Here is a 20157-nt window from a genome sequence, read left to right on the forward strand (position 1 = left end):
TTTTCTAAGACTATAAACAGTGAAATAATACTTACTGTATTGATGTTTTCCAGCTCATTAAAATAAGAAAGTTTCTGCTGGATGTTTTCAGCCAGGTCAACAAGTTCTGACTATTAAAAAAAAAACAATAAAGAAAAGAAAATCAGCAACATAGCAAGCAGTTTAAATATATTTTTTTTTATATATATATATAAAATTATTCAGCCTCCCTTTCAGCTCTCAGCACACATCAGTGTTAACTAGCTCTAGATAACTTGCAACTAAATAAGTACAACAAAAGATGCAGAACAGAGCAGAGCTCTCTTGCTCTCTCTTACCACAAAAAGACACATTACTCTCAATAGTGTATGTAAAAACATACATTCTACAGGTTTGTCAGCATTCCATAGATACTATTGCATACAAACAGCAATGCTGTCATCAGTAGTACAGAGAACTGTAGAAATCCTGTATTTCAGGACTGGAGCCTTTAAAAGTTCTCCCTTATTCAGTCATGCTAAAAAGACATGTTCATATCACTGTTGGAGTAGTTCATGAAGAGAAGGAAAGTATCTGGGAAATAAGCTCGTAACTTTAAAAAAAAATCTTTCTTCTTGCAATAACCAGTTCAAATTATTTCTGTAAGTGATATGAATTATTAATCTCAATAAAGTTTGTACTTGTCAGGCATCAGTTACAAAAGCTCCCCTCAGCTAGCTATGCTTCTTGATTAAAGTGTATATCAACACATACTGAACATTTTACTGCACAGAGCCTGACACCCTAGCTACAGGTGTAACACACCAAAAACGAGGTCCAAAGTAAATGGAGGGATTGTCACCACAGCTCACAAGTTTCCCTAACCTGAGAAAAAGAAACTTTTTGTTTATGGTACCTTAGAAGTTTCCAGTGATCCTCCCATCAAAGATTACCTGCTCTTTCAGAAGTTGTTCACAGGCCTCATGCAGCGTTCCTGTCTTCGTGGACACAAAAAGATACTGTTTTTGCAGTGACTCCAGGTGCTGAAGGGCACTATTCACATCGTTCAAAATAGCATCACATTGCTCCTGAAACCCAGACAAGTAATCCCTCATCTGTCTAGAAAAAGAGAATCGACAGATAACAGAAGTAAAATTTCACTTTCTGTATTTGCAAATCCAGCTGCCTGCAGGGACACTGCCACTACCCTTCCCCCTCTAGGAATAAAAGACCACTTGCACCAAGCAAGAGTACACAATAAGCAGATGTTTCGTGACCCGCAGAAATAACAGAGCTATAGGGTTTGGAATAGCCACTGCAGTAACTCCATTTCCCCGACATTCCTTATAGCAAGCCTACCCAGAAGGCAGCAGCATGCACCACAGCTCGTCTGCAGCATGCGAATACTGTCTGGATGGACAGCACAAACATAGTGACTCCTGAAGGCTACTGCTAGCAGCCAAATTCTACCTGCCTTGCTTCCAATAGGAGTGTTAATTTGGGTCTCTTCTTCTATACAATTTCCAGTTTCCATTTAGAAATTACTTTTACTCTCCTAAAGTAGCTGAAATTATCCAGATGATTCAAAACTTACCGTGAGGACTGAAAGAGGCTTACATGAAATAGATCCCGTATCTAATGTCAACAAGTTTGTCTAAGGCTCAATGCAGACATAAACTCTAAATGATCACTGAATATACGGCAAGCATTCAGCTTGACTAAAACATCATTTAAAATGAATTACTCTTGGATGTCAGCTAAAACTTCTGAGCTCTACTTTACCACATACAAAGCAGAAAGTAAAATCACAGTTCTCTCTAGTCACACACAACAGGCAAAGAACTTATTTTCCTCCTGCTCCTCTGGCCTCCTGCAAACAATTACATATTGGCCATCCTACAAACCGTTCTGCACCCATGGCACCCTGAAGTATCTGTGTGCACTATTATGAACATGTCAACTGTCAAAGTGCAAGGGTGCTACTCTTTTTAGGTTGTTAATGATCTGATCATGGGCTTAGTATATGCCTAAACCTCTGCTTCTAAGAAACGTCGCGTCCTCAAATGTCAGAGCAAGAGAGGAAGAGACAGACCAAAGAAAAGCAGAGAAAAACAGAAGAGAGGAACACAGCAGCATCTCTTTGTGGCCAAGGGCAAGTTTGTAAAGTCTCAGAACACAAGCCAGTTTCCATAAAAGCCATCAGCAGATTTGGCTAAGCCATTCAGCTGTACTTCAGGCTCTTGAGGAGTAACTGCAAAAGTCAGTGGGAAGGGGTTCTTCTGAGCCTGACGGAAAGGTCAGTTAGACAAAAATAGATGAGAATGCCAAGTCTCAAAACTGGAGTTGAGCAAAGTGCCAAGGAACGCAGGGAATGCAGATAGAGAATCACAGCCATAGTCACTGGTGAACTGAATGGCAAGAGCAGAAATGACCACCAGCCACACCTGCTTACAGTCTTGCCCTCAGAGGATGCCATTTCAATAGCAGCAGCAGCTGAAAAGGCATATGAAAGCTCTTAGACTGCCTTTGTCTACAGCCCTGTCTTTAAGCCAAAACTGATTTCAATCTGTCTTAATATACCAGGCAGTTCAGAAGGAAATCTGTGTCCCTGTAACTGCTCTGCCACAAGGGCCTTCAGGATGGGAGTGGGGCACACTGCCTTGGAAAGCTTCAGCTGTTCCAACACATTCCCCGCCAGCTGAATCCGAATGCATGCTAATACTATACTGACAAGATTAAGTCCTTCAAGGTTTAAATTGCTTACGATGAAAGGAACTGAGGAAGAACACGTACCTATACTTGGCACCTTCATCTTGATCCATCTGTGTTTGTACCTGAGCAAACCAGGAGAAGAACTAGAAGAGATTTTATGGTGTGAACAACACAGATAGCACATGAAATCAATTAAAAAAAAAAAATCAGATCTATGAAATGAAGATGAGCTTTTGTTAGAAACAGAGATGTTTCAGAACTTAATTATTAATCAAGAAAACAAACTATAACTCCTTGCTGTAGGTCCCTTCCAACTGAAATACTCTATTCTATTACTCCACTAAATTAAAACAAGAAAGACCAAATTTCGTCTGGTTTTATTTGCACAACAACAAGGCTGTCACATTAGAAAAGGGGGGAGGGCACACGACATTATTCTATATTATGAGCAACGCCACCTTACTGAAGGGGTGCCTTACTCTCACATAAGACTCCACTCAAAATGTGAAAAGTATCTGTTGCTTAAGAGCTACAACTTCGACGATTTCCACCCCCCCCGCCCCGAGTTTCTTCATGCACCTTGAAAATGGCCCAAAAAATTTAACAAACCCACCAAAAGCTAGGCAAGAGACACAGGAACTCACAGAATTCTCCGAAGAAGACTTCTGCAACTTGGAGATTATTCAGCATCATTTACCTGCTGTGCTGTTTCAATTCTTTCGTCCTCCATCCCTAGTATGGCAAATCCTTTCAAGAGGACATCCTCTGTGGATTCTGGCACCGCAGCTGTCAGCGTAACAGTTAACGACTGGGATGCTAGGCTGCACAAATCTTCAATTGGAAGCTGCTCACAAAAGCCCACAAAACTTCAGTTAGAGAACTTGATAAGAATTAGTATATTCAGCTCAACGACAGTAACACAATCCAAAGCATCAACTTGAGAAAATTACAGGCATCTACTTTTGAAGAAACAAATGCAATGGACATTTTATCCATCAATACAACAATACATCAACAACTACCACATCTATATATTTAGAAACACTTAATTTTTTTTTTAGTTAAAATCAGAAAATATTATACAGCATTTTATACAAGTACATGTTTGTATCAGAAAAGAAACTGAACGTACATGTACCTTACATACTGATGAGCTATACTTTAATTTCCAGTTTAACTGGTTCTATATCCGGAGAAATGCACCAGAAAAGTATCTGAGAACATAAGAATTCAGAACGCACACAGAAGCAAAAATAAATGCCACGACTGTCTACACGACATGGCAACACCACCGCACAGGAATTGTCAGGTTTTTTTGCCAGGTATTCAGAGAAAATTCAAGACTTAACACTGCCTGAATTTATCCAGGAAATAGTGTTTCATATTCTTTCAAATGGTTTTTAATGAAGAAATAAATCTAAAAAGAAAGGCTTTTTTAGAAGACAAGGAATAGCTCCGCTGAACGGGAATTATCAGCCACAATGATTTTTTAAGCAAGAAAAATACGGGAAAAAAGTAACTTCAGAGAAACTGTATTTAAGTATGATTGGAGACTATTAATTAGCTTATATGGAAGAAATTAATTCAAGAAAGCAAATATTGCTCTATACTCTTAATTAATGTAATACCCTTTTTAATTCACTTGACGAGTAAAGTATGTTTTCTATTGCTGAGAACATCAGTAACATAAAACCAGAAAACACTACTTAAATACAAATTGGTATCTCTCTAGAAAATTACTCACTTAGTAAAATATTCATTGCCTGGTAATACTAGTCTGGCAAAGAAAGATCAGGATTTCAGCTACTTGAGAAAAGACAGATCGACGTATCTTGTTCAACTTCCACGTATCTCTGCCCCCTGCCCCCCAAAACAGGCAGGATGCTAGCTGAGGAGCCAGTGATTCTCTCATGACTGCTACTGAGGAAAAGACGAGTCCATCAGACCCTGCTTTTTCAGAACAGCCAAAGCGCCGCTGTCCCAATCCACTTCAGCAGGAGCCAAGACCAGCTGAAGTACTCGACGTCTCGGCGTCCCTGTTGTCCTGACTGGCAGGTACGGTACCTGCCTTGTCGCAAAGCTGTTTTAGATCCTTAAGCACGTCCTCCGATAGCAGCACATCCTTCTACAATCATTTTGGATGCCTGCCAATGTTTACTTTAACACAGTTGCATACATCTTACACAAAAAAGAAACCAGGAAGCACGAAATGAAACAGGTGCATTTCAGGAAGGAATTGCTTTACCCCCTCCCATTTGTTATCTTGACCTTTCAGACACTTGCTGAGAGCCAGCTTTGTTGATTTTACGGCACTATATCTTGTGCTATGATCCTGTTCAAATACAAAACTTCGCATAAAAAGTGCGGTTAAGGAATGCAAACATTTCCTTCCCCCTCCCTTTGCAGACAAGGGAGCATTCATAAATAACCACCTTGTCAGAGTCTGATATTTTATAACTGAGTGGGAGACCACGTCTTCCACGGTAATGACAAATTATTAAGCTTTTTACCACTGTTCCTGGCTTTATACAGCTCGTTGAATCACCTCTAAGTTGTACCAGGAGATAACATTGGTGCCAGCAGCTGTGCATTGACCAGGATGAAATTGAGAGGACCAAAACCACGTGACTCCACAGCAAAAGCTCTCAATTTCAAGAGGACAAACTTTGACGAACTGAGGGACGCAGCGAGGACAGGCAGAGAAGGCCCCCTGGACTTTCAGAGGGAAGCTGCCACAAACCCCCTGCGAGGCCGGGCGGGCGGCAGCGCCGCGGCTTGGGGCCGCTGGGGAAGGCCGAAGGAAGGGCCAGCCCTCCCGGGGGGGCGAAACGGCCCGACGGGCCAGGGAAGCGGCCGTGGGCGCGGCGGGGGGGGGAGGGGGCCTCAGGGCCCCGCCGGCCTGAAACCGCGCCAGACGCTGCTGAGCCCCCTACAAACCGGGGGGAGCGGCGGCCCCGCAGGCCCCAGCGGGCCGGGCCGCCACCCCCGGCCGCTTGGCGACGTGGCACCGCGGCGCATCCCTTCCTCCGGCCCTCCCTCCCTTCCTCCCTCCCGGGCAGCGCCGCCGCCTCACCTCGGGCGGCACCGGCAGGTTCTCGGCCGCCGCCTTCAGCTCCAGCACCGAGTCCGTTTGGCGGTCGCTGAGCGGCGCGGCGGGCTGCGGGCGGCGGTCCCACAGGCTCAGGCGGTCCCGCACCTCCCTGCCCGCCGGTTCCGCGGGCGGCGGCTCCGCCATGCTGCCGGCGGCGGGGGCGCGGGGGCGAGCGGCGGCCGGGCCGGGCCGGGCCGGGCGAGGAGCGGTGCGGAGGGGAAGGGAAGGCGGGGGAGCGGCGGGGCTTCCGGGGCAGGCACGGCGCGCTCCGCTCCGCGTCGCGTGGCAGCAGCGTCATTGGTGGGGAGGAGAAGCGCGTCAGCGAGGGGCGGAAGGGGGGAGAGAGAGCGCGAGGGAGAGAGGGATGGCGCCCCCTGCCGGCGGGGAGGAGCGCAGGCGGCCGCGGCACCAGCGGGCCTTGGTCCCCGCGTCCCCCGGGCCGGGGCCGCCGCGGGGCTGCGGCTGCCGCGGGGACAGCGAGCGGCAGCCTGGAGAAGGGCCGGGGCTGGCAGCTGGCTCGTCCCCTCCGTTCCCTGCAGCCTTCCTTCCCGAGGCGGCGGAGGCAGGGAGGCCTCAGGACGACCCCGGCCACAGCACCCCCACCCCGGGCGGCAGCTCTCTGTCCCGCACTCAACCGTGTCAAAGCATTTGCGTTAATAACCAAGACTTGCTTTTGCAGCAGCGTTTTTGATCTAGTTTGATGAAACGTGACGACTAAAGTCCTCCTGAAACGGGTAAGTGAAGTAGCGGGGCAGCTGATGCCGTCAGGTGTGCCCTCACCCCAGGTCGGCGAGGGGAGACGGCGCCCGCGCCCTGGTGCCGCCTCACGACGGAGCCGGCCTGCCTTCCTCTGCGCCATCGCCCGTTGGCCGCCGCTGCTTTTTCCATCGTGCCGCGGAATTCGTTCTTTACTTTGGAAATACCCTTCGCCATCTTTGGTTTGCTGTTAGTTTCTGTAAACGTTTAACGTGTAATGACAAAAGAATTACAAAATGCGAACTAAGGCAGGCCTGAATTCGAGCTTGAAAATAGCTTGAGGTATTCGCTGCAGCAGTCACCTTCAGCTGAGATCCCAAACTCCCGTTTAACTGTTCGGAGGCCTTTGGCGCTTAGCAGTTAATTTCAGTCCGTCCTGTCCATCTGTCCCTCTCCAGCTGCCCCGCAGAGTAACCGGTGCGGCGCGCTCCCGCCCCATTACTCCAAACTCATCCCCGCAGAGCTGCGTCCGTCAGACTTGTGCTGCCACACACGAACTCCAGAAATCCACTCCGGTTACGAGTGTAATAAACATATTTCGCTGCTACACATTGACCCGTTCCAGACCAAGCAGTTTTCGTAATAAGAGTGGGAAACGGCCTTGCAGTTTAAGATACGCCAAAGACCAGTAAAAACATGGTTAACGCATGTTATTCAGCCAGTAAGTTACAGGAACATAAGCTTTTCACTACAGCAACTTCAGTCTGCCTTGGCTGAACAACCAATAATACAGCTCAACGCCAGCAACAGCTTTCTTTTGTTCATCACCTTGAAGCATCTGAAAGCCCACCCATCCTGTCCCCGTTTGAAACTTAGAAACTGAAAGCAGTTTGGAGTCATTACATGATGATTTTAAAACTTTTAATAAGCTTAAAAATGTAAAACATACACTCAGTTTACATAGTGTACAAAAAATATTTACAAATATTTCTATGAAAGCACAGAAACAGCTGTAAGGAAAAACACTGCGCATAAGCATACCTCTATACATAGAAAAACATTGTACCTCAGGAAAAAAGTGCCTTGTGCATTTAAAAATCCATTTGTGAATTCAAAATTAGTAATTTTAAGTGATTATAGTAATTTTGAAATCGCAATGAAAATTTCTTTAAGTGGAATGTATGATTTACCAAAAATATTTAACACAATGCCACAAAAATCCAAAGCTGTGCGTCCTGCTTCGCTACCCTCCGCGAACGCAGAAGGACCACTGTACGGCTTGCATCTCCCACGTTTCCCTTCCTGGAATTCAACAGCAACATTTGCAGGAACCTTGACCTAAGCGTTTAGTAAACGTATATCAAAACTTCAGGGCCATTCAAGCCAAAAGGTAACATTTTAAGGAAGTTGCGGTTGATTGCTACGTAAAGTGTCTATTTGCATTGAAGAGCAACTTGGGCCTGTTTGCTACGTGAAAGCGCTCAGAAGTTCTGGGTTTGGGTATCTTTTTAAAGAAGGAAAGCAATCTTTAATAGTAGCCATACCTTTGGAGGGGTTTGGTTCTTTCCGCATAGGCACCTACGTAACACAGCCCGAACCGCTCGGGGTAAAACCCGCAGCTTGCGGATGACACCTAACAGCCAGTATCCATTACAAGTTGTTCTTCCCAACAATGGAATAAGCATGGAAAAGTTTCTCTGCAAGATAGGGGGATGAGGATGGACTTGTTTGAACCTCATTCCTACTTCCAATTTACATATGAATATGTTCAAGAATCACTTATGCTGAAAATCAAGAACAGTACATTAGAAAAAACTTTCTTCAAGCTATGCAAAACTGACAGCTGTAGCAACCACACTTTCAAATGAAGCTGGATTATTCCCAGCAAATTATGCTGGCATCTAAGGACTCAGAACACAGGAAATCTCTAAAACCAGAAGCGGATTTTTGTATTGCAGCAGGTATTTTGCAGAACTGAAAGCCTGCAAAGATGTCTCGTGACCCTTCCAGTTAATTAGAAACTAGAAACTATTAGAGTCAAATTGTACACACTTCTGAAAGCAGGAAAAGCCCAGCTCCTTGGTACTAGCTATCGTCCTTTACAGAAAGATTGTTCTTTGCCTTTGGGGAAAAAAAACATCCGAGTGCACCCGAGTCTCAACACCATAAAGTTGCATTATGTATCTTCACATTCAAGAAGACTTAAACAGTTGACAGAACATATTCCACCATGTTTGGTTCAGTCTAGAAAATGGAGCACATCGTTGTCCACCGAATCACGCGAGCAAGCCAGTCACAGGAGCCAGTTTGCCTTTAAGTCACCTCCAGGTTGCTCTCATTCACAACAGTCTTGCAGTGACCTCTTCCTTTGGCCAGCATCTCAGACAATAAAGAGCAAATACTCAAGACGACTTACAAGTTGCTCTGAACTCAAACAGTACATTAACAGAACTCAGCGTACAGTTCAGCATGTCAGAAGTCTAATTTCTTCAGCTGTTCATATGTCAGAAAGAACTGGAACAGCTGGTTAAGGAAAACTTTCCTCTTCACGCAGCGCAAAATGGTCACGTCACTACTAAAGGACAGCTGCATCGGTGTGACACTTTGTGCCACTCTTTGTTCCCTGCTGTGCAATGCTGCTGGTTGGCAGTTTTTGTTATGCGGTACTAGGCAGAACAATGAAATCTGCTTTAAGGCTGGTGATGCCAATTATTTTCCCATCCCTGTTCCTCAGAATCTTAAACACAGGACTGAGGAGGCAGGAGAATACTGCGAAAGCCCCCCCCCCGGAGTCTTTACTCACTTAGCTTTGATGGATAAAGTAGGTTTGCTCATGGTAAAAAAAAGAAACATTACTACCAACCCGCTTTCCAGGGCTCTGATCAGCTGGCTCTTGAAACAAAAACAAAATTCTGTGAGATTAAAATAAACAAAAAGATTTCATGGCTAACTGCCAACAGTTTCCCCAATTCTGGAAATAGCCCCCATTCCTAACAACTCATCTGGTCAATTTTATTTACTACTAGGCTCCAAACTAAGGAAATGGACAGGTATGAAATTGGAGGAACAGAAAAATGTTCTGCAAGATCACGCTCTGTGTGAACCACAAATTCAATCTGCTCAGCAACAGTTGACTAAAAGTGGTCAACTACACAATTTCCCATTCATAAAAAGGGAATATTTGAGCTGACATGACGCTTTCCACACTGAGCATTCTGTGAAACAGTCTGTCAATACTTGCTGTTGTATGGCTAGCTTAATGGTTTTGCACACCTTTGAAAAGGATACAATGATATTCCAAGGACCAAGTCTTAACCAGTTTGGCCAAAACCCTTTATATAGAGCAAAAAAGCCTTCGTTCTTCCATGTCTGGAAAAAAAAAAACACAGCAAGAACACACTTATGTAACTCTTCATTAGTGAGAAATCTAGACAGCATCTCAGCTAACAAGATTCTACACCAGACAAGGGGATGGCTTAGTGCTGTAACCTTGATTTAAACACATTGTATGATGGGACAAGGAAACATTTCACTAGATAAAGCCAAGATTAGTCATGCCTGCAGCATTACCTGGCAGGTCAAGATACAGTCTATGTCATTCAGTACCCAACTCAGATTCCTCCAAATCACATTCCTGGACTTCCCCTCCCCCCCAAGAAAACCCTTGCAGAGCACTGCATGTAAACCTGCCGCTCACATTAGGCACCCCCTTGAAATTTTTCCAGTTTGCCTTATGAACTTCACAAAATTGCACTGGACAACGCAACTGGGACTGTTATACAAACTGGACTGTTCAGTCAACAGTTTGGAGACCAATAGCTTCCTATCCACTCTTCTCCATGTGAAAGGCCATCATGCTCCCACCTCATACCCAATTTAGGGATTTAAGACACCAAGCCAAAATAATCAAAATCAGAGACTGACATTGCCTTTGGCTGTACTAGGCTTTCCATTATGCAGTAAGCAACAGAGAAAGCCATCTGCCCCGGATGACGCTGTTGTTCTTCAAGAACTGACTTATGAAATTATAATTTCCTATCAATATCCTAACATCGTATAAAGTTAAGTAGGAGATGGTGCCGCTGAGGGACTTAGTCTCCTCATCCAAGCACCAAAAGGAAGTCAGTGCCTGCAGTACATACTAAACGTTCTTCCTGCCTTCTGTCAAGACAGCAGATGTTTCCACACCAACTGCATTATTGGCAGTACAGTCCTTTTGAGCATTAGGGCAAAAAGGATATCTAAGTTACTTGAATTAATTTCTAAGGAAACTTAAAACATTTTCAAGTTCTACACCACAATTATTGCTTGATGGCACCAGTTTCTACTTACGTTGATACATGAACCACTTACTTGTAACAAGCAATCCAGAGTACCCTTGTAGTTTGAGTGTCCCCCATGTTGTTGGCTTTTCTGATTCATCATGCGTGTTCTCACAACATCAATTGGGTTGGATGCTAGGGCTCCAGCTAACCCACAAGTGAAACTTGAGCTAATAAAAGAAAGGTTTAATGAAATTTGACCTACCGCATTTCAAGATGTACAAGAATTCCCCCTCCCCAGAAAACATGCAGTAATAACGAGTGCTTAATGCTTTTAGTTAAAAATTACATCAGCTAGTAGATGTGAAAAATTACTTTTTATTTACATCATTTTGAAGATTTGACATACAGCCCTTATATATAGTTTCTGTATACTGGAACACGTTTGTGCCTTTGAGAATAGCAAATATTTAATTGGAACTTTCCTCTAATCTCAATTGGCAAAGCTGAATGATTCAGATCATCCACAAACCAAAATTTCATATTCAAAAGAAAATTAAATCCAAATCCTAAATAAAATTAGCTTCTGTGCTATGTGCTACCATTTGAGATGCTATTGCATTAAAAAGCATAAACACATCGGAATTATATTTAGATGTAGACTGATGACAGAAAAATCAAAAGATTCATCCCCCATAACGAGAACTAACAAATGATGAGCTATGCAAGCAGTTATTTATACAAACTTACAGGAAGTGAGTATATACTGTATCTCCCATAAATCCAGACATCATTATGTGCTTCTTGGTAAGGTCATACACTGGCAGTTCCACTCCAACAACAACAGCAGCTCTCTGTGCTGTCAATGATACTCCCTGGCAAAAGAAAGGATATAGCTGAAGTTTAAAATTAACCTTTGTGCACTATCAGAGAGCCTAGCTTTTATAATACACAAAGCAACACACCATGAATGTGTTAAGAACATTGTGAATTCAAATGAGGCTAATTAGCACAAGTCTTAGATGTATGTGCTCCAAAAACACAGATTAAAATCAATAGATTAATCACTTTTTCATACTGAACGGCCATTTCAGTTCCTTTGTGCTACTCCATCTCTGCCTAACAGATGAACTCTTACATCAACAGTCAGTTAAGACCTCAACAACCAGGTGATACTGGCTCCCCTTTCTGCTAACTGAAAAACTGACAAGTAAGGAAGATGAACAGAAAAATGGAGATCAAGAAACTTTGCAGAGAAAAGCACACTAACAGAAAAACTTAACTATTTTCCAGCTGTTTCAGAACAATTGTCCACTCTTGGTCTTCAGTTGTTATACAGTCACTGACTGTAATTGGCATAAGACAACCTACAAGACTGAATACAAGAATTCCTGAGCTAGAGGGGATGTTCCTTAGTACCTTTACTTCCAGATGTTCTTTAATGTATGTTTTAAAAGAGCAGAGCATACAGATTGAGAGGTGTCTTTGCGAAGGGTTGTTGAACTAGTCCTAGAGAGCCAGTCACCCTAATTTAAGCCTCCATTTCTCTCCCCTATCTTATGAGGTGGCTAATGCTTGAACACAAGACTGCCAGTAACCCTTTGTCAAAACGCACCCAGACACCAGCAGTGAAGTAGTCACGACAAACTACATACATATTAGCTAATGACTTCTCCATATTTTGGCTGATAATATTGTAGAAGAACATGAAATTCAGTTGAGCAAGAAAGTGTACTTAAAGTGTAGGATACAGATCAAAAAACTTGCCTTCCATAATCCTTTAGTGCCTTCATTTTGGTAGATCTGTATGAAGTTGCCCATCATTCCTCCTTGAATCACACTGCCTTGGGCTTGCATTCTGATCTGAGATTCATTTGAATATAAAATTAGAAAAGAAATACTATTCAAACACATAACCGATAAAATGTTAGTAAAAGTATTAAACTATTAAGTTACAATCTTTGAAGTAAAAGTCAATTTCTCTTTGAATACAAATAGCTGACACTCTCATAACCATGATGCAATCTTTTGAAGTGCCTTATCTATCCAATGCAGCTGCTAATTTTGAATGAGTACGTGGTGTAGTTCTTAACTGCATTAAGTCACGTCTATTTCTGTACTTGTACACTACCCCATTTAGATTAGACTGACAGATGGGTTCTGCAGAACGTCCTTTACAGTGTTCTCACAGGAACGTGTTAAAATGAAAGGTTAAAAAGATTAAGGTTTCAGCTAGTGAGAACCACAGCCTTCAACCCTGTGGATTTCTAAGAATGTCCCTGGGAAACTGCCATGGTAACTACCAAATACAAGTTTGGTGACAAGCAAGTTCATCCATGGAAATAATTTTGGGAAATAACTAATTGAAGCCACACTTGAAATAGAAGCTTATGTTTGAAATGCCTCTACATAACCACACTAGTCCTATGAAGAATTAAGTTTTTAATAGTTTCAGAAGAACAGAAAGTTTTCTTGACTTTTTCATTAGAAGCAGCCATGCAAATCACATGCTACAGTTTTGTAAGTTAAATACCATCAAGCCTTTTAAGTAACTGGAAAAGAGGTCATTGACTATCATTAAGCTAAGAGATTCTTAAAGAAGTGATGGTTTCACCAATTCACTTTGATGCTAGAACGCTATTTCCATGAGACACTGGATTGCAAAGCCTCTCTAAAGGATTAAAGAATCAGACAGTACAAGTAGCAGTCACTAGCCTCTCAATTGATCTTCACCTATTTTGAGCTCGAGAAACATCCTAGCATAACAGCGTTACCAGGAAGTATAGATGAAATATGCAGTGTGGCTTTCACACAAACACTATAGCGTGGAAGTTACAAAAAGAGTCATCTTAAATGATTCTCTCCCCGCCCCCAGAAAAAGTTACATGGATCCAACTACATCCCCAGCCATCAGTTTCCCAGTGCATACTTCCAAATAATTAGTACAGACCAGAAGGAGGTTCCAAGAATTCAGGATGTCACTGATTTTTTTTTAAGAGATGAGAATAAATAGGGTTACAAAACAACAAATCCTGTATTCATCAGGAGATTCTGCATTTCCTCAAGGAGAGGACAAAAACTAAGGACGAACTCTACATAACACATAATTACCTTTAAGACATCTGTAGGGTTGGCAATAGATGATGAAATTACTCCCGAAAGAATGCCACATAGAACATTTATCATCAGGGTTTCATCTATTCCATAAACAGAAAAAGAGTTTAGCTGCAGATTTACAAAGCTTAAGATGCATCAGGGCAGGATGATGATACCACCCCCCCTTTAACCAGAGAGAGTGCCAATTACAGAAGCCTTAAAAATTGCCCTGACAAGTTTTCCTTGCCAATTCACTTTGTTGCAGTTGGTACAAAGAATGTCTTCTCAGTAGACTTGTTCAACCCCCTACAGTAAGATATCAAATGGAAACAACCTGCTTCAAGGAAACTAGTCCTCAATTAAATTGAAAAAACCCACTCACCTTCTGGATGCTCAACAAACATTCTTTTTAAGCTCTGGTAAGTGCCTATTTTTATCGTTCCATATGAAGCTTGGCGTAGCATTGCAGGTGCAATCCTGTAAAAATAGGCAGTGATAATATTTATGCTCAAAATTGCAAAAGACTTATTAGCAAATACTTTTTAGAGCACAAGAGACTGAACACAAGATATCTACCAGAGAAAGGTTTGTTCATTTAAAATCAACAATTTAAACTCACTACAGACAAAACAAGGTTTTGTTGTTTTTTTGGGTTTGGGTGGGTTTTTGGGGGGGGGGGGGGTGGGGGGGGGTGGGGGGGGTACTATTGTTTTTTGGGGGGGGTTGGGGGTGGGGTTTTTTGGCTCTTTTTTTTTTTTTAAATAAAGCCTGCAAGAACACAAATGAACTGTCAAAAGATTACTATTAGAGCACGCCTCAACTTGTGATCTATAAAATAGCTGGCAAGCTTGTCCGAAATGTTATCTGCAGATTACATCTTTCCCCCACCATCTTTCATGTTTTAAAGACAAGCATGCCCATGTATACACAAAGGTTAATTCAATTTTTCTTCTGAGAGATGGAACAACCATAGCAGCATTGTATAGAATAACTTTATGCTTAGCTATTTTTTTTTTCCAAGTAGGATTGTTTGGGCTTTTTTTAAACATGAAATGCTATTGCAGAGTGCAAAGATTGAAGCAATCCAAGCTTGGGCTTTCAACTTCCAGATTAACTGAGGCTAACCAAATACCCTGTAAATCTGAAACCCAAGAATCCACACACTATGGGCTTATACTTGTCAATATACTGTTCATAAACCATTACTGCAAGTCAGTTAATTTTACCCAGAGTATAAAGCTTTCAATCCTTCTTCTCTGCATATTCTGACTAGTGCATGCACCATTCCACGGTAGCGGATCTCTTTATATTTGGCATCATTAACTTGACCTTGAACCTGCAGACGTGTTTTGGTCAGATCAATGGGGAAAGTACCTTAAAGAAAAATCAGAGAAAATTAATCAAGTACTTACCTAACCAAAGACAACAAAGAACATGATAGAAAAAAAAGCAGCCTTTATTATATACTAAAATATATAAAAATACTGCCGGGGGGGGAAAAAAAAAGTCTCTCTTACCAAGACTTTCTTTTAAACAAGTGGTTCATTTTATGTCACCTTGTTTCTTCTAAAAGCTTGTCAGAGGCCCTACCTACTTCCTATGTTTGCATTTTGCATTCACTGTTTTCAGGCAACATGGTATTGCCTGGTTGTAAACAGCCCCACTGAATAGGACTCTGCAATCGCAATCAAGTACAGAGTCTGCATGTGTATTCTGCCAACATCTTTGAAGAGCATTTCATTGAAGGCAAAGAAATAAATTCCACAGAACAAGCCACACAGATTCTAGCCTAGAATCCAAAAAAGCAATAGCAGCAGTACCCATTTCTGTTACTGCTTTCCTGTACCCTACTGCTATGTCAAGTTCATACCCTCCATGCTCCCTTTATGAAAGGGTTTAGAAAGCATATTCCTCCAGAGCTTACCTTTAGGAAAGGGATCACCTCAACATTCAGTACTCATCTAAACACTAAGACAAGTCAGGATTAACTACGTCTGTTCTAACGAGGTTTACCAGACAGGCAAGGCTTTTATGAATTGCTTGTCTTCCTCATGAAGCTCTTGGCATTATTTGCCAAGTTCATTCAAGTCAAATAAGAGAGGTTTCAAACTCAAGTTCGAACAAGATTCATAAGAGCAGGTAGAAAAGGAAAACAAAGTAGTAGTTTTAAGTGCAGTTTTATACTACACCTACTTTATTAGACAGACTTCACATGCAAGCCCACCACATGTCAGACTATGTTCTGCTACTATGAAAATCCAGATTTCCGTTATTTTCATGTACATGCATTTCAGATAAGACTTTAATGTTAGTATTTTAGGTTTATCTGTAGAGTAGGCACTAAAACATCAGATGCACTGTCTCACTATAGCAATTATTCTATGTTGCACACTAAGTGAATTTGTGTTCAAATCTAATCAGCCACTCACATTCAAGAAAAGAGAATGTAAACTGCAACGTAGCTACTCAGAAAAGCTAAGAGAAAAAATTAACAAGTTAGGAGCTTAACTTGTCTACTCTAGCAAAACAAAAGCTGTGTATACATATGACCACTGTCTAGGAACAGATGAACAAACACCAAATACTAGAAAGCAAAGGCAAAGTTTGTATAAAAACAAGACTCACAGCAGATGTGAGTTTACAGACAGAAGTGTTCTGACATGGTAACAAAGTTCTGAGCAACTCTTCAGTCAGCAGTAAAGAAAAACTCCTATGCCATAGACCACCATATACTATTGTGCCACTGATAGCATGAAACCAACGTTGTTTTAAACGGGACTGATTAAAGGAAACCATGTAAACAACTGAAGTAAAAGCTTACCACATTCTGCAGTGATTGATGCTAAACCTCCATAGATAAAGGGCTTCCAGTTTAGTGCTGACATTATCGATTCTTCTTTCTGTGAAATAAGACAATGGTTTAATGCTCCTATAGGTACATCTGTTATACAAATATACATACTAACATTTAATAAAAAACTTTGTGCCTTGTCCATTAAGATAGACCTTCCAAACATACTCAGGGTAAAAACGTTGAATACCTTTGACAATCAGAACAAAGTCAGTAATACTGCACAAAGGCATCTGCGTTCAAATCGATGTCTCTACTATGTATTTGGGCCACCACTATCCTCATCATGAAAGGTAAAAGTAGTTTGTCTCCCAGGCATGATCTTAAGGAGCACTGCAGTGAATAGCCTCCAACGATTCTTACCAAGCTGAATTAGTCTGACTACATCCTGCAGTCAAATGGAACTTTAAGACAGTCATTATTAAACTTCTGTCCCTTTTTTCCTGGTATCAACATTAACATGAGCTGAGCTGGTACACTTGGACTGAAAATAGGGGTGCATACAACATTTTGCTTCCATTAAGGCCTATTTCTGCTACCAGTGTTCACAATATTCATTCTTGTGAACATTATATGAAAATAGGGTAATCAGATGCACAAGGCCTTTTACAGTAAAAAAGGCTGCTCTAACTCAGAAGCCAATTTAGTGAATTTGACAAAGCAACCATAAATCATAATTAATGATGGCACATGCTTTGCAAGATGCTAAAATAATCCAATTATCTTGGAAAAGAGATAAGTACTGCAAAACCAGACTAGTCCAGCCGATACAAGATTGCCCTTCTCAAAACCAAGTAGGTCTCTCCACAGCTTATTTTTTCCCTTCCTCATAATATAAATACTTTTGATTCCCTATTTTCTATAATACCCTCCTAAACATTGGATTCTACAGTTATCTTTTGCCAATTAGTTTTGTACTTGAAACTATTTCCCTTGGCACTTCTATTCCCTGTTACTTTGTTTATTCACCTGTACTGCCCAGCTGGAAAATATCGCAGACACACCAGTTACTTAGCACTGCCTTTTATAAAGACGAACCTTCCTTGGTCACTTCCTCTAAAAGTGCCAATAATCCAGTGTCCAAAGTTAACAGAAGTTGCAGACACAGAGCATGCCTGAATAGTTGCTGCAGCCCTAGTTTTCCTTTTTATCATTTTTACTTCATGAAGAGTTACCTGGGTCTTAACACTCAATACAATAAAAAAAACATAGGAACTCAAAGCACACAATTTCAAATATTCAACAACCAAATGTACAGAAATCCATCTTACTCTTTAGGCTGCTGCAGAGAACACCACTGATGTAAAAAAAAAAAAAAAAAAAAAAACAAAACAAAACAGACACAAAGAAAAGGCAAGTAAGGGCACCCACTGTATTGCCAAAAAGAGATCAGGACCCACAGGCTATGCCAGCTTTTCAATATAAAAGCAGCTGAGCCAAACAGGTATGACGCTGTGCCAGAGGGAGGCCACTTCCAGCCCTAAGTTCCTCATATTCCTGTCCTGCCACGATTAATGGCTGATCATTTAGTTAATGGAGACAAAGCCAAGCTCGATTTCCCCACTATCAGCCACATGCATGACCTTTGCTTTTGAAAAACTTGTCGAAATTGAAAATACAGTTAACTTTTTTCCCCTCAATACATTAAAACAAATTTTCATTTATCACAAATACTGTAACACTGATAAAACTAAAATATAGTGCTACTTTGGTTTGTATTTCACTCTGTCTAGGCAATGAAAGCTACTCAGTTTTTCTATGTAATTCTGGAGCACTGACACAGTGTAGAAGTATGCAAGCACTGCCAAATAAAGTTTTCAGTTTGCACACAGATCTACTAATATTAGCTGAAGTTTTGATATATGTATAGGATACCCTAATGTAGAAATTTTGTAGCACACCATTGCTTTGACATATCCCAAGGTGAAGGCTTACATTGGACTGTCAAGGTTTGTACCTCTTAAAGGCACATAAATAAAAGGTAAAGGCTTACTAGTCTCCTTTCCTGCTACTTAGGCCAAACTAACCATCTGAGTCTTTCCACTTATTTCTACCTTGTATCCCTCCTTCTAGCTTCCCATACATACAGGAAGAAATTAGAGCAGAGTGGCAGAGTTTATCTCGGGGTGGGGGGGGGATCAAAAAAACACACCAGCAGCTTTGCCCTTTCACCTCAGCTGTCTTGTTTTCCAAATTCTTGTTTTGCTTCTTACTCAGCATTTCTTCCCTACACCAATAAAAATAGTAAGCATCTCCTCAAAAGAATTCCATTGGCAATTCAATTGGCAAACTACTTAAAAGCAGAGTCCAGCCCTCATTATAGAATAAATTGAGGTCGCTAATAGGAAATCATCTGTATCAAATATACATTGTTGTTCCCCAAACATCAGTAAAATGCCAGAGATGGTACTACCCCTAAAGGACTGGGTTAGGTTAATACAGAGATTCATCCACAGGCTCTTTGCACAAGTCAGAAGCAACTCTGATTGCTTTTAATTGGCAGTGAGGCTGAACTAAAATCAAAAGCCCAGGTTGCATAAAAGAATGCATCAATTAAAACAAATATTTAGATATTTCCCTGCTAGAGAACAGACTTTAAAAGTTACATACCAGATTCTTTATTGGTTAACAATATTGCTGGTAATCTAGACACGCAGTATAGTCCAGCTTACAGTAGTTTTAGCTATTTAAAATGGATTTGACCTTTGAATGTTACAGAAGGCTTATGCTGAACGAGTTATTCGTCCTATAAGTTATTATAAAGATAGCTATCCAAGCAATACTTTCTAACCGCATGCATTGCGCTGCAGACCCACAGCTCAGACTTTGCATTCAAGCAGTGAAGGATCATCAGAAAGAAATAAAAAAATTCAGGGCTAAAGCTAGCAACCATCGTGGCAAATTCTTGCAGAACACCAGCAGCCTTATAGGTACGGACGCCAGAGAAAGCCCCCCCCCACCCCCCCCGCCATCATGAGGGGAAAAGAAAGAAGAAAAGGAAGGGACACGTCCCTGCTCGGGGGTGGAGGGCTCTGGAGGGTGGCGAGCAAAGCTCGGGAAAACCTCGCCCTCCTTCAAAGCACTTGGCCGGCGAGGCGGCGGAGGGGCCGGCGAGGCCCCCAAGGGGGCCTCGCCGGCCCCTCCGCCGCCTCGCCGGCCGGGGTGAGAGACGACGCCCGCCACCTCCCCACTTACCGCCGAGGCCTCCTCGACCCCCGCCAACCGCCAACCGCCACCGGCCCGCCGCTGCCCCGCCGGTTATAAAGCCCTGCCCCGCTCCCCTCAGCCGGGGCGGCCGTTGGGGAACGCGGGGCCCCGCCCCGCCTCGCTTCCCCCGTCGGCGGCGGCGGGCTCGCCTGAGGGGACGAGCCGGCGAGGGCTGGCGGGTGGAAGGGGTGGATTTAAAGGGCCCGCCGAGCCGGCCTGCAATAAACCGGGGGGGGGGAAAAATTAACCGCCCCGTCCTTCCAGTCAGCAGCCTCCCTTCGCCG

At 42.5% G+C, this 20157-nt stretch overlaps 2 protein-coding genes across 7 annotated transcripts in view; both read right to left on the reverse strand.

The window, feature by feature from the left end:
- The window catches only part of COG3 (component of oligomeric golgi complex 3), a 33457-nt gene extending 27529 nt beyond the window's left edge, over positions 1-5928 (reverse strand). For 4 of the 5 annotated variants that reach the window (XR_014227437.1, XM_082304180.1, XM_082304181.1 and 1 more), the window contains exons 1-5: positions 5744-5928; positions 3368-3514; positions 2752-2813; positions 912-1077; positions 36-110 (exon numbers count right to left, since the gene is read on the reverse strand). Coding sequence is in view for 4 of the 5 variants with exons in the window: in XM_082304180.1 (XP_082160306.1) it covers positions 36-110; positions 912-1077; positions 2752-2813; positions 3368-3514; positions 5744-5905 (612 nt within the window). In the remaining variant the exon portion in view is untranslated. Of the gene's footprint in view, positions 1-35; positions 111-911; positions 1078-2751; positions 2814-3314; positions 3515-5743 lie in introns of those variants that run through there. The other variant, XM_082304182.1, reaches the window with a different exon arrangement.
- A 1433-nt stretch (positions 5929-7361) lies between these two features.
- Positions 7362-19931, reverse strand: SLC25A30 (solute carrier family 25 member 30). 2 transcript variants are annotated; one of them, XM_082304227.1, is made up of 10 exons: positions 19862-19931; positions 16637-16715; positions 15042-15189; positions 14198-14292; positions 13831-13916; positions 12487-12582; positions 11470-11594; positions 10811-10949; positions 9746-9826; positions 7362-8971 (listed from the first exon to the last, which is right to left on the reverse strand). In XM_082304227.1, exons 2-10 carry the CDS (start codon positions 16698-16700, stop codon positions 8930-8932), a joined length of 876 nt encoding a protein of 291 aa, XP_082160353.1. In that variant the 5' UTR covers positions 16701-16715; positions 19862-19931; the 3' UTR covers positions 7362-8929. The 2 variants fall into 2 exon arrangements, with proteins under 2 accessions (XP_082160353.1, XP_082160354.1); XM_082304228.1 differs by having other exon boundaries at positions 11470-11590; positions 12483-12582.
- Between the last annotated feature and the right edge of the window lie 226 nt (positions 19932-20157).

This window comes from Platalea leucorodia (assembly GCF_965183815.1).
Source record: "Platalea leucorodia genome assembly, chromosome: 2".
In the NCBI taxonomy this organism is placed as follows: domain Eukaryota; kingdom Metazoa; phylum Chordata; class Aves; order Pelecaniformes; family Threskiornithidae; genus Platalea; species Platalea leucorodia.